Genomic DNA, 13,398 nt, shown 5'->3' on the forward strand with positions numbered 1-13,398 from the left:
TAAAAAAAGGGAAAATTCATTTTTTTCTTTTTTAGATTTGTATTTACCCTTACATTTTCTACAATATCTTAGCCGTACAACAGCCAAAGTGATCTTTTAAAAATGTTAACTGAACATTTGATTCTCCTGTTTAAGATCTCTAATCCCCTTCATTGAATTAAGATAAAGTCTAACCTCCTTACCTTGGCCTATCAGGCCCAACAGGATTTGGCCCCAGCCTTCCTCTTTGAGCTCATCTACTTCTACTCTCCCTTGTTTACTGTGCCTCAGCCTCACAGACCTTCTGTTTGTTGAACATGCCAAGCTTGCTTCCATCTTGTGTCTTTGCACTGACTACTCCTTCTGCATGGCTGTTCCTGCAGCATGGGCTATTCCCTCTGATTTTCGCAGTGGAGGTAATTCACTCCCACAAAAGAACTTGCTATGATAAGTCCTTCATAGCACTTATCACTACCTTAAATTATCTGATGTATTCGTTTCCTTTGGAGTTCCTGAGTGGTGCAGACCATTAATACGCTAACCAAAAGGTTGGTGGATTGAGTCCACCCAGAGGCATCTCAGAAGAAAGGTCTGGTTATCTGCTTCCAAAAAATCGGCCCTTGAAAACCCTATGGAGCACAGTTCTACTCTGACACACGTGGCATCACCATGAGTCAGAGGTGACTTGATGGACCTGAATGTTTTTCTTTTTTAATTCATCTACTTGTATGTTGTCTGTTTCCTGTACCAGAGTGCAGGCTTGATGAGAGCAACGTCTCTGTTCTTGTTCACTGTTGGATCACCAGTATCTACAATGGCCAGGCCCAGGCTAGGTGCTCAATTCTCCCTCTTTGTACCACCTCTCTGTTTTTGTTCATGCTTTTGCACGCATTCAGATCCTTTCTTCCTACTATCTGGGTGTCGTGGGTGCTAACTCAGGACCAACTCCATGTAGTCCTTCTTTATCTCCTTCTCAGAAGTGGGGCTTTGGTCAGTTCAGCTCAGCTTCATCCTTGAGCGGTCTCATATTATCTTATGGGTCACCTCAACTCTGAAGGAGCCCTGGTGGTGCAGGGCTGGGCTGCTAACTGAAAGGTCAGTGATTCGAACTCATCAGCCACTCCATGGGAGAAAGATGTGGCAGTCTGCCATAAAAATTACAGTCTTGGAAACCCTTTGGGGCAGCCCTACTCTGTCCTATAGTGTTGCTATGAGTCAGAATCTACCCCAAGGGGATGGGTTTTTTCCCCTCAATGCTAGCTGTTCAGTATGTTGAGGGCTGGGAAATATTAGAAATCAATAAATACACCCTGATGGATTTTAGTCTTTTGAATTAATAACTTTATTCTTCGTTGCTTTTTGGTATTCTAGCATAAATAAACTGCTTCCCTTTTATTCTAGAAATCCTGTATATTTGATAAGCGACCACTCAGTCCTGAGATTAATGCTCTTAAGCAAGAGGAATATTCCCAAAGTCTCCTGAAACAAATAGATAACAGAAGGGAAAAAGAAATAAAGCAAAGACAAAACAGAGAATTGATGGACCGCCTAGAACAAGTGCAACTAACAGAGGAGTGAGTCCAGCTAGACATGCTCTGAACAACAGATTTGGAATTCTAACGTGAAGTTCATTTCCATGTGGGATTGCGTCAGCATTGGTAGTTTCATTAGCCCCCCTTAGCAACTGAGCAAACTAACCCAGCAGTGGTGTGACTACGGTTGGTGTCACCCAGTGTGGTAACTCATGGTGTGACTACGGCTGGTGTCACCCAGTGTGGTAACTCATGGTGCCACCCCTCCTCCACGAGCCTCCTCCTGTACCAGGCCATACAGAATCCTTAGACTTGATTTTTGTTCTAATGTTACTTGGAAATTGTAATTCTTGTATATCACTCCTTCTTTTCCTTTAATTGCTACTTCATTCTCAAAAAAGTTATTGATATAGGGTCACAACTACTAATTACCACAATATTGTAGCTAAAAACACCAGGAAATTTGACAAAATCAGCAACTATAAAAACCCAATAGAAACAAAAACAACAGTGTGTGCTTCTTGCAAGTGCAGATGAAACCACGTGATTCAAAGCATCATTGTAGTTCGTTAATAATGACAGCTCTGACCAGAGTGCATTAGAAGGTTCAAAAAGTAAATTAGCATAGAGTTTTAGCCTTGTAGGTATATTGGTACATGTAAACTGAGTTTATGAAAAATGTTTTTGTGTTATAACTAACTACAGGGATATTTTTATAGACATTTTGGTGTCACCCCCTCTGATAGTGTCACCAGGTGCGGTCCGCACCCCCTACAACCCCCTGGTGATGCCATTGTAACTCAGATAGCAGCCAGTACCAAAATAGAACATTAGAAAAATTAAAAATCCATCATTATAATTATAATAGTGATTGCTAATCTTTACTGTAATTTTTGAGTATCATTTTACATTGTTTTACTAATGCTGGTATGGAGGAAGAGACTTGTCTTGAGCAGGCATCACTCCCAGCTATTAGATATTCAGGTGATCTCAAGGCAAAGTTAAGGTTTTATTTTAAGTATCTATGCATCTCCCATGGAACCTGAGGGAAGGAATATACTAGAGACAGAGGGGGGACTGGAACCAGAGACTAAAAAGCCATGTAGAGAGGATTTCCCTCTGCTCACATCCACAGCTCCCTAGTTGCCATTGCCTTTATTCCAGCCCAGATTTATATAAACATTAGTCTCAATTCCAGATTCACATGAAAGATATTCCGATTGGTCCGCTTGGGTCATCTGAGGCCTGGGAAATTGTCAGGGTCACAGAAGTCTTGTGTGTCTAAGGGGGCCCACACTTCTGGGTCAGGGAGCAACTAAGGAAGCTATTGTAGTGTGAACAGAAAATCCTAAAACAAATAATAAGCTTTTCTGTGACCAAAGAATTATATCACTATAAAATTTATACATTCTATTTTACTCCCTTTACAGATCACATGGGTTCCCTGAAGGTTACATGTAATAGAATCATAATTTATATATGATAGGAGAGATCACTTTTATTAAAAAGGAATCTTAATGATGAATCATTTTCTAGAATGAATAGTCATCCCCTGCTTTCTAGATTTTGTAAAGCATGTGCGTTGGGGGGTGCGTGCCAGTCTTAGTAGTAGTGCATTTGGACAGCTCGGTTAGTCACCTGCATACACCTGTCCTGTCTGTCATGTGTTCAACACATTGTCCACTAGCCTCTGGATTCGTAATCCACTTTTTTCTTTAAATAGACTGTTTTTTGGAGCAGTTTTAAGTTTACAGGAGAATTGTGCAGAAAATACAGACTTCCTATATACTTCCTGCCCCCCCGCACAGGATTTCTCCTATTAATAGCTTGCATCATGTGGTACATTTTGTTATAATTGTTGAACTTGTATTGGTATATTATTATTCACTAAGAGGGCAGTGGTGGTTCAGTGGTAGCATTCTTGCCTTCCATGCAGGAGACCCAGGTCTGATGATTCCTGGCCAGTGGAGGCATGTGTGTTGCTGTGATGCTGAACAGGTTTTTCAGTAGAGCTTCTACTCTAAGGCAGGCTGGGGAGAAAGACCTGGTTATCTACTTCCAAAAATCAGCCAGTGAAAACCCTGTGGATCACAGTGGTCTGATCCTGTTGTTCATTGAATTGCCATGAGTTGGGGGCCAACTCAAACCGCAGCTGACAACAAGAACATTGTTAAATAAAGTCCATAGTTTACATTAGGGTTCACTCTTTGTGTTGTACAGTCCTGTGGGTTTTGACAAATGTATAATGTCATGTCCACCATAGTGTCATACCGAATAGTTTCACTGCCCTGAAAATGCCCTGTGCTCCACCTATTCATCCCTCTCCTCTTCCCCTGATGCCCTATGGATTTTAATTACTCTTTTCTTTTTTAAAATGAAATCTCCCAGAAGAAAACATCAGTTTGTATTGACCAGGCTTTTATTCCTATGAATACTTATTAAACATGTTTCAATGATGTTAATCGGTATCACTAAAGACTGTGCTCCCTCCTTCTCCTATTCTCAACTGCCAGACTTGCTGCACAACGAGCCCAATATTTGAAAGATAAGATGGAAGAAACCCAGTGTTACAAGAGGGCTTTGGATGCCCAGGTAGGAGGAAGTTATTATTTTTCAATTATGTAGTACTTCATTCACACTCTAAAATATATATATAAATGCTGTGATGTTATGAATACCATCAGGTGTTATCCATTTGGTGATTTGAGTCACTCTTTCCTTGTGGTAAGCTATTGGTATTTTACTATACTACAGAGTTGTGCATAAACTTCATTCCCTGGTATAATTACAATCTGCACCATGGGTGTCTCTGTTTCAGATAAAGAACAAACCCCTCCAGCTACCTGTGTTTGAGCCAGACTCTTCCGAACCCATCTTTGGTAAGAACAGGGGTGAGCTGGCAATGGAAAGATTCAGTCGAGAACAGAATTACATGAAGCACCAGCTGGAGGCAGCTGCTGGCCACAAGAGGAGAGCCATTCTGAACCAACTGGTGGATCAGAGGCGGGATTTGCAAATGTTGGAGAGGACACACAAAGAGTAAGGAGACTTCTGATCTTTCTGTCTCCTTCTCCTTTCTCCCCTCCCTCCTGCCCTCTTCTCCCTTCTCCCTTTTCCTCTCTCCTTCCCTCTATCTCTTTCATAATAGCACACTGAGGAGTTATTATGTCCAAGACATTACTCTAAGCTCATTACATGCTTCATCTTGTTTCATCCTCACAGTTCACCTTAAGAAGAAGTTATTAAAACACACACACACACACACACACCCCAGACTCTCTTGACCCCATTTTACTTCCCCATATTTCCTCCCCTTTTCAGCACAACTTCTTGAAAGAGTTGTCCATACAGGCACTATCCATTAGAAATACAACGCGAGTCACAAATGTGAGCCACACATGTAATATTAAATTTTCTGGTAGCCACATTAAGAAAAACAAACAAGCAGATGAGATTAATTTTAATAATATATTTTATTTAACCCAATATATCTAAAATGTTATTTTAACATGTAACCAATATAAAATTATTATGAGATATTTTACATGTTTTTATTCATACTAAGTCTTTGAAATCCAGTGTATGTTTTCATTCACAGCACTTCTCAAGTTTTGGACTAGCTATGTGCCAAGTGCTCATAGCCACATGTGGCTAATGGTACCATATTGTACAACATAGCTTTATACTCTAATTTCTCCTTTATTCTCTTTCAGACCCACTCTTAACCTTTCATCTCCACCACTTCACCAAAACTGCTCCATCAAGGTCATTGATAATATCTGTATTGCTAAACCCAGTGGTCAGTTCTCTGTCATTGTTTTACGTGATCTATCAGCAACATTACCACCTGCCATCTTGAATCACTTTTGGCTTCCAAGTCACCATACTCTCCTGGTTTTCCTCCTATTTCACTAGTTTTCTTTTCATTCTCCTCATTTCTGTAACCTCTGAGTACTGGAGTATCCCAGGCCTTAGTCCTTGGACCCCTTCTTTTTTCTATGGCCACTCACTCCTTTGGTGATCTTATCTAGTCTCAAGCTTAAAATGTCATTTGTATGACGGTGACACCCAAAATTATCTCTCTACTATGCATGTCTCCAATGAATGCCAGCTTCATATGTTCAACTACCTAGTTGACATCTGTAAACCTGGATGTTTAACAGATTCTCAAAATGTCACACGTCCAAAACTAGCTCCTAATCGTACTTCCCAAACTATTTCTCTTGAAGCTTTCCTTATCTTAGTTGATGACTTACCAATTCAATTGCTCAGGCCAAAAACCTCGAGTCATTGTGTGTGTGTGCGTATGTGTGTGTGTGTAAGAGAGAGAAATAGGGAGAGAGAGAGGGGACAGACTTGATTTTCTTTTTTTAAAATTAGGATATAATTTACATATAATAAAATGTACCCTTCTTGGCATACCGTTCTGTGAGTTTCAACAAATATATATAAACATATAGACCACCGTTACTATGAAGATTTAGAGTAGTTCCATCACCCATCACATTCCCTCTTGTCCCTTTGTAGTCATTCTCTCCCCTACCTTGGTCCCTGACAACCACTTATCTATTTTCTAACCTTATAGTTTTGCCTTTTAGAGAATGTCATGTCTATGGAGTCATATAGCATGTAGCCTTTTGAATCTGGCTTCTTTCACTTGGCACAGTGAATTTAGATTCATCCATGTTGTCACATGTATCAGAAGCGGATTAATTTTATTACTGACTAGTATTTCATTGTATGTATGGATAAGCCACAATTTGTTTATCCATTCATTAGTTGAAGGACATCTGGGTTTTTTCCCAGTTTTTCTGACTACAAATAAAACCACTGTAAACATTCATCTACAGATTTTTGTGTGTATATAAGTTTTCATTTTACTTGGGCAAATTCTTAGAAGTAGGATTGTGAGGTTGATGACAAGTGTATTTAGCCTTATAAGAAAATACAAACTGTTTTTCGAAGTCATTATAACATTTTGCATTCCCACCACCAATATATATGAGTTCCAATTGGTCCAAACTTGGCATTTTAGTATTTAAAAAAAATTTTTTTTGCCATTTTACCTGGTGTGTAGTGGTATCTCATTATGGTCTTAATAGCATTTCGCTAATGCCTAATGATGTTGGGCATCTTTTCATGTAGTTGTTATCCATATATTCTGCATAGAAATTTTTATTATCAGATATGTGATTTGCAAATATTTTCTCAGTCTGTGGCTTGCTTTCACCCTTTCAGTAGTGCGTTTTGAGGAGCAGAAGTTCTTAATTTTATGAAATTCAGTTTATCAGTTTTTTTATTTTGTGGATCACCCTATTGGTGTTGTATCTTAGAAATCTTTGCCAAACAAAAATCACAAAGATTTTCTCCTTTTTTTTTTTTTTCTGCAAGTTTTAGGTTTTACATTTCTGTCTGTCATCCATTTTGAGTTAACTTTTGTATCTAGTAAGAGGTATGGCTCAAGATTCATTATTTTGCATATGGATAGCCAATTGTTCTAGCACCATTTTTTGAAAGGACTATCTTTGCTCCATTGAATTTCCTTTGCACCTTTGTTGAAAATCATTTGACTGTATATTTGTGAGTTTATTTCTAGAGTCTCTGTTGTTTTCCATTTATTGATACATCTGTCCTTTTGCCATTACTGCACTGTCTTGATTACTGTAGCTTTATAAATCTCAGAATCAGGTATTGTGAGTCCTCCAACTTTGTTCTTTTTCAGAATTATTTTGACTATTCTAGTTACTTTGCCTTTCTATATAGATTTTTTTATTGTGGTAAAAATACGTATAACAAAACATTTGCCAATTCAACAATTTTAACATGTAAAATTCAGTGACATTGATTACATTCATCCTGGTGTACAGTCAGTACCACTATCCTTTTCCAAGTTATTCCACCACCATTAACAGAAATATAGTGCCAGTGACTGGAAACCCTGGTGGCATAGTGGTTAAGAGCTACAGCTGCTAACCAAAGGGTCGGCAGTTTGAATCCACCAGGCGCTCCTTGGAAACTCTATGGGGCAGTTTTACTCTGTACTATAGGGTCACTATGAGTCGGAATTGACTCGAAGGCACTGGGTTTTGTTTTTTTTTTTAAGCAATGACTCTCCGTTTCTTTCTCTTAATAAGCTTTGGTCTCTATACATGTAACTATGTCATGTAAGTGAGATCAAACAGTATTTGTTGTTTTGTGACTGATTGATTTCACTCAGCGTGTTTTCAAGGTTCATCCATGTTGTAGCATGTATCTGGACTTCATTTCTCTTTATGGCTGAGTAATATTATTGAGAGCATTTTTAGAAACCATAAAGCTCTGAACAAATATTAACTGTGTTCTTGAGTTGGTTATCTCCTGTTAGAACTCCACTTGTGGACCCCCTTTGCTGTATGGGTCAGATTCTTGTCTTGTGCTTTTATATCCTTTACCAGTTATCCCAGTATCTCACTTTCCTTAATATTTCCAACTTCCTGCCCTTCTCTGGTCCAACTCAAGATGTGATTTAGGTCTCTCCCTGTGGCAAATAGGAGGCCACTTTCTTTCAGAGGGTATAATTTAATCAATGTGATCCAGACAGGCCTGCTAAACTATTTATACTATGAATGTTATAAAAAATTATAACAATTCATGCCTATTGAAATTAAAGAGATAAAAAAAGTTTAATAACTTCCCTTATCAAGTAGCCATTGTGAAGGTTGATATGTAGCTTTCTACTTTTTTTCCTATTCTTCAAATATATGCAAACTATCATATATATATCTTCTATTTTGTAAATGAAAAGGAGATCTACAAGATCTTGTATATTACTCTGCAACCCAACTGTTTTAAACCTAATAATGTGTCATTAATTTATTTCTAGGTCAGTATATATATGCCAAATTCATTCTTCTTTAATAGCAGCATAATATCTATAATACGGATGCACTATAACCTAACTTTTCCCTATTTATGAGTGTTCACTTTGTTTCCAGATGCTTTACTATTACAACAATTCTGTAATAAACATTCTTGAACATATACCCTTATACGGGCTCTTTTGTTTCTGTAGGATAAACTCCTAAAAATGGGGCTGCTGAGTCAAGGATATGGCACATTTAAAATTTTACCAGAGACTGATAATTTACTTTCTAAAGAAGGTAGTTGTTTGCCTTCACCAGCACTGTATGAGAATGCTAGCTGCCCGCCTTATTCTCTTACTGTCTAGGTATTTAAAGTAAGATGATTTTATCTATCCTTTTGAAACTAATTTAAGTGATAGCTACCATTCATTTATCGAGCTCCCATTATGTGACAGGCACTGGCACTTCTCCTCCCGTACATTATCTCATTTAATCTTTATAATAACCACACAGTAGCTGTTGAGTCAATGCTTGTTAGATGGAAAGGTGGCCGTGATATTTTAGTAAAAGTGAACCAGTACAGAGAACGTGACTGATTTTAATTGGTGGATCCTGACACCTAGTGGCTGTTGCTATCTGTAACATAAAGTCCCTCCAAACCAAAATCAAGACAAACCCGTTGAGATTGCATTTACCCCTACTCATAGTGACCCTACAGGACGGAGTAGAACTTCCTTATAGGGTTTCCAAGGCCGTAAGCTTTACAGAAGCAGACTGACACATCTTTCTTTTGTGAAGTGGCTGCTGGGTTTGAACCACCCACCTTTAGGTTGCAGCCAAGTGCTTAACCGCTGGACCACCAGAGCTCCTTTAAGGCCCTTCAGAGGAGGCTAAATCAAGTCACATTTAGGGAATTACCTTCTAGATTTTAATGAGAACTAATGGGAAGAGTTTGCTTGGTAGAAAATAAATCATTTGAACCAGGCTTAGGGTGATTATCAACAACAGTGACTGTGTGCTTGGAGACCAGTCAGTGACAGAAACACACTGGGAATACAGAGACCTTGTATTTGACGAGATCTATAATAAAAAAAAAATTTTTTTATTATACTGCAGTCACTTCTTGGATGACATGACCTTCACCTAACACTCCGATTTTTTTTCTTTTTCACAATGTTAGTTTCTTTCATTTTCTTATCTAGTCATTCCTGTTTCTTTTCCCCATCATACCTGATCATTTGTATGCGTATCTTCTTCCTCCTGTAAAATGCTTGTGCCCTGGAGGCTGCGTACCGACAGCTGAGAGGTTGGGATGCAAGGAAAGAAGAACATAGTATAGAAAATCCATTGGGATGATTCCTCAGATGAGTTAGATTAGCCTGAAAGGAAATCAATGACTTTAAAAGCAGAAATTGTTGACTGGAAAAAGGTTTCAATCCTTCTAAGTTGAACTAGGACTGAAGATGAAAGGCCCTGGACCATAAGTTATTTCAGAGCTAGAAGTTGTACTATGTTTTTACAGTGTTCATGCCTTTTAGTGTATTTCTAAGAGCTTTGAACAAAACTACAAGGTCTTCTGCTTAATTTAACATAAAAGGAATGGGGCTCCTAAGGTTGGTGCATGCTCTTACAAATGTTGTGAGTGGAGTCAGATTGTTCTGTTCTTTCTAGATACTTGGCAGACAGAGCTGCTGAACTGGAGCGAGTGAGCAGAATCAACAAATGCTTACAGGAGGACTGGGAAAGGAGTGCTGCGATGAAGAGGCAGCGGGACCTGGAGGAGAAGGCTTTTGAGAGGTAATCTCTGACTGGATCCAGAAGTTCTTTGTTTGGAAAGAAAACCTCCTCTGCTCCTTGTTTACTTCATTCTAATCCTGGGATGGTAGATAGGTTTCATTTCACATGGCAACTCCATTTGGTTAGTTGTGGCTGCCTAGAAAGTTTGTGGAGGAACCAGGTCTGGGCTCAGTGGGAAATGTTGCTGCGATTGATTGGAAATGTCTGTTGTGGACATGGGATTGGAGAGTTCTGTGCTGTATGCTATGTGTTTGCCTATGTTGTCTTAATCTTTGCCTCTTCTCAGAGTAGTTTTATTTTCTTTTGAGGCTGGGGGGTGGGGAGTGGTGAGTGGGAGCGTTGAGGGTGGGGAGGGAGGTGGGAGACTGGGGATTCTCTTTGGAAATAGAGAGCTGGAAGTAGGGAGGGTAAGTTTCCCATTTGAATACTTCCAAGGCTTATAGAATGGTCATTAAGAGATGAGTCAAGGGGTTGTAAGATTGAAAACTGGAAAAGTGAGATGCCCATTATGGAACCAACCAAGAATATCTTTCTGAAATTTATTATTACATCCCTGCCCCCTCTTCCCAGCTATGTATTTACAATTTAGAGTCAGGAAACCCAAGTTCTAGTCTTGCCTCTGATAATTAACACTACCTTTTTTTTTTTTTTTTTTGGAGAGGCAAAGGAGCCCTGGTGGTATAGTGGTTAAGTACTGGGCTGCTAATCCATTAAGTCATCAGTTTGAATCCACCAGCTGCTCTGCAGGAAAAAGATGTGGCAGTCTGCTTCCATAAAGATTACAACCTTGGAAACCCTATGGGGCAGCTCTACTCTGTCCTGTAGGGTTGCAATGAGTCAGAATCGACTCAGTGGCAATGGGTTGGAGAGGCAGCTAATATTTTTGTCTTTTTTCTTATTTGTAAATGGAGATAGTAAATAGTTGCCTGACTAGCTAACATAGGGATTTTAGGGACCAAGTAAAGAGTCAAGAGGGTATGACACTTTGAAAAAAATAAAAATATTATACAAATGTAAGGCATGATATTGAATGTTAAATATTTGATGAAACAGGTCAAGCCTATACAGTCAACTGTTGTTAAAACCTGAATATGCCAAAATAGTTTAAATTGCCAATTATCAGCTAATTTTTATCATGGATAATATTTGGAATAATGGATCTCGATCTGTAACTTTCCTTTTCCTTTTAGATTTTCTTTTAAGGCATTTCTCACCTGTCTTCCCAAGTGTAGAACCCATATACCCTGACAATGAAAGGACGAAGGCAGATGTGGAAAATAGATTTTAAAGCTGAAGTGAGCTGTTTGGCTTAGACAAGAGGAAGGGAAAGGGGGGATTGGAAGTTCTAAGCCATTTTCTCAAGGTTGTAGGAAAATGAGTAAAAGGCAGTGAGATTAATACCAGGAAAATTTAGTTGGGTTTAGGAAGAATGCTTGGCCAACATGGTAATAAAGGACAGAGAGGACACAGGAAATGATCTTGAGTGGCAGGTTAACGAGGCTGCTTGAGGGATATGGTGGATCAGACCTATTACCTGAGGGCTGACGCCACGTTGCTGGGCAGGGACTCAAGCAGGCAGCAGGCACACGCTGCTATCGACCCAATTTCAACCCATAGTGACCCTGTAGGATAGAGTAGAACTGTCCCATAGGGTTTCCAAGGCTGTAATTTTTATGGAAGCAGACCGTCATACCTTTGCTTCCGTGGAGTACCCGGTAGGTTCGAATCGCTGACCTTTCAGTTGGTAGCAGAGCACATAACCATGGTGCCAAGGCTCCTCAGGCAAGACGTAGGAAGAATGAATTGGTTGGTATTAAAGGAAAAGAAAACAAGAGCAAAATAAGGCTTACACGTATGCAGTTAACAAGGCAAGCCATGTAGGTCTTCCCCTGCCCACTTTCAAGGTTGTTTGTTCAATTCCCTTTTAATGCTGCTTTCAAATTCCTTTTTACAAAATTCTACCCACCTAGAAAGTTCGATCGGGTAGGGAGCAAACTAGGGATGGCCCAGCATAATATAGCAAAATTGTCGAAGTGGAAAATCAGTCACTGCTGTCCCCTCATCTCTGCTGTGAGATGCTTTTGTTCTCCTCTTCCTCCTCCTCTGTCTCCATGCCCTCCCCTGCCCTTAACTTTCTAGAGGCCCCTGGCTTCTTGGATTTTCATTGCAAGTCTACTCTAAACTCCGTTCTGGGGTGTTAGCTATTAATCAGCAGCTTACCCTAAACCACTGTATCAGAAAGGTAGAGGTGCATCCACGTGGCGAAGCAGCAAACTCAGAGGCCTTGGAGCTGCGGTTCACTGGTCGTGTGACCTCGGGCAAATTAGCTGTTTTCTGTAGGTTTGGGTCAGTGTGATGGGGAAAGTGGGCTGGGATCTGACTATTGGGAAGGCACCCCCATCAGTGTCCTTTATTTACTGAAGATCGGGGAGATAGCAGAGGTTTGCAAGCAAGGGACGCCAGGTTGAGGTGAGTCCCAGGTAGAGGCATGGAGGAGGAGGAGAGACCACAAGTAAGAAACCACAGGTGTATTGTAAGGTCCTCAAGGGCAGACACCAAATCTTACTTTTCTTTTGTATTCCTCTCACTGCACTGCTTCAGAGCTGGTCCCTCACAACGACTCAGGGAACACCTGCTGATGACTGCTTTCCCTCTCTTCTCCTCAGGGCTTCTGACAAGCTGTTCCTCCTGGACCAATGTGAGAATTATCTGCGCTGCAAGCAGTGCCAGAGGCGCACCTCCAACATGGGCCAGAGCAACCTGTGGCCCCTGAACAAGCACTTGTATGGCTCCCGGTTGCTTGTGTAAAACTCAAAGTTTGGCCCTGGGTTTCCTGGGGAGAGTTTATGTATTTTAGATGTTTGAGATGATTGTGAAACAGCATATTTATAGCTCAGAGGAAAAAAAATAAATGATTATGTAGGCTGGGGGCTTTCAAGACTAGATTGAGTTTTCACCCCTTATTGAATTCATGTAGTCAGGTTCTCCCCTCCTGCTTTCCCCCCACCCTCATTAATTCCCCGTATTTGTCTCAGATGGCAATGAAGGTGTCTGAACGGTACTGAGGGCTAGAACCCTGCTGCCACAGGAGCTGGGAATGGACCCAGTTTCATTCTGGCTCCTGGATGCTGGGGTCCCAGGCTGAGGTGCTGCTGGCCCAGGCCTGCCACTCCTTCTGTGACTTTGTATAAGAAACTTATCTTTTTTTCACCTATAATGAATACTGTCTAAATAAATATTTTCTAAGT

General features: G+C 40.1%; 1 protein-coding gene across 1 annotated transcript in view; it reads left to right on the forward strand.

Moving 5' to 3' along the window:
* Nucleotides 1-13,398, forward strand: part of CCDC81 (coiled-coil domain containing 81) — a 53,363-nt gene extending 39,965 nt beyond the window's left edge. Inside the window, exons 11-15 of the mRNA XM_010598214.3 lie at nt 1,381-1,553; nt 4,025-4,103; nt 4,330-4,550; nt 10,025-10,150; nt 12,817-13,398. Coding sequence (XP_010596516.1) covers nt 1,381-1,553; nt 4,025-4,103; nt 4,330-4,550; nt 10,025-10,150; nt 12,817-12,958 — 741 coding nt within the window. The 3' untranslated portion in view covers nt 12,959-13,398. The remainder of the gene's footprint in view (nt 1-1,380; nt 1,554-4,024; nt 4,104-4,329; nt 4,551-10,024; nt 10,151-12,816) is intronic.

Source organism: Loxodonta africana, chromosome 7, assembly GCF_030014295.1.
Source record: "Loxodonta africana isolate mLoxAfr1 chromosome 7, mLoxAfr1.hap2, whole genome shotgun sequence".
Taxonomy (NCBI): domain Eukaryota; kingdom Metazoa; phylum Chordata; class Mammalia; order Proboscidea; family Elephantidae; genus Loxodonta; species Loxodonta africana.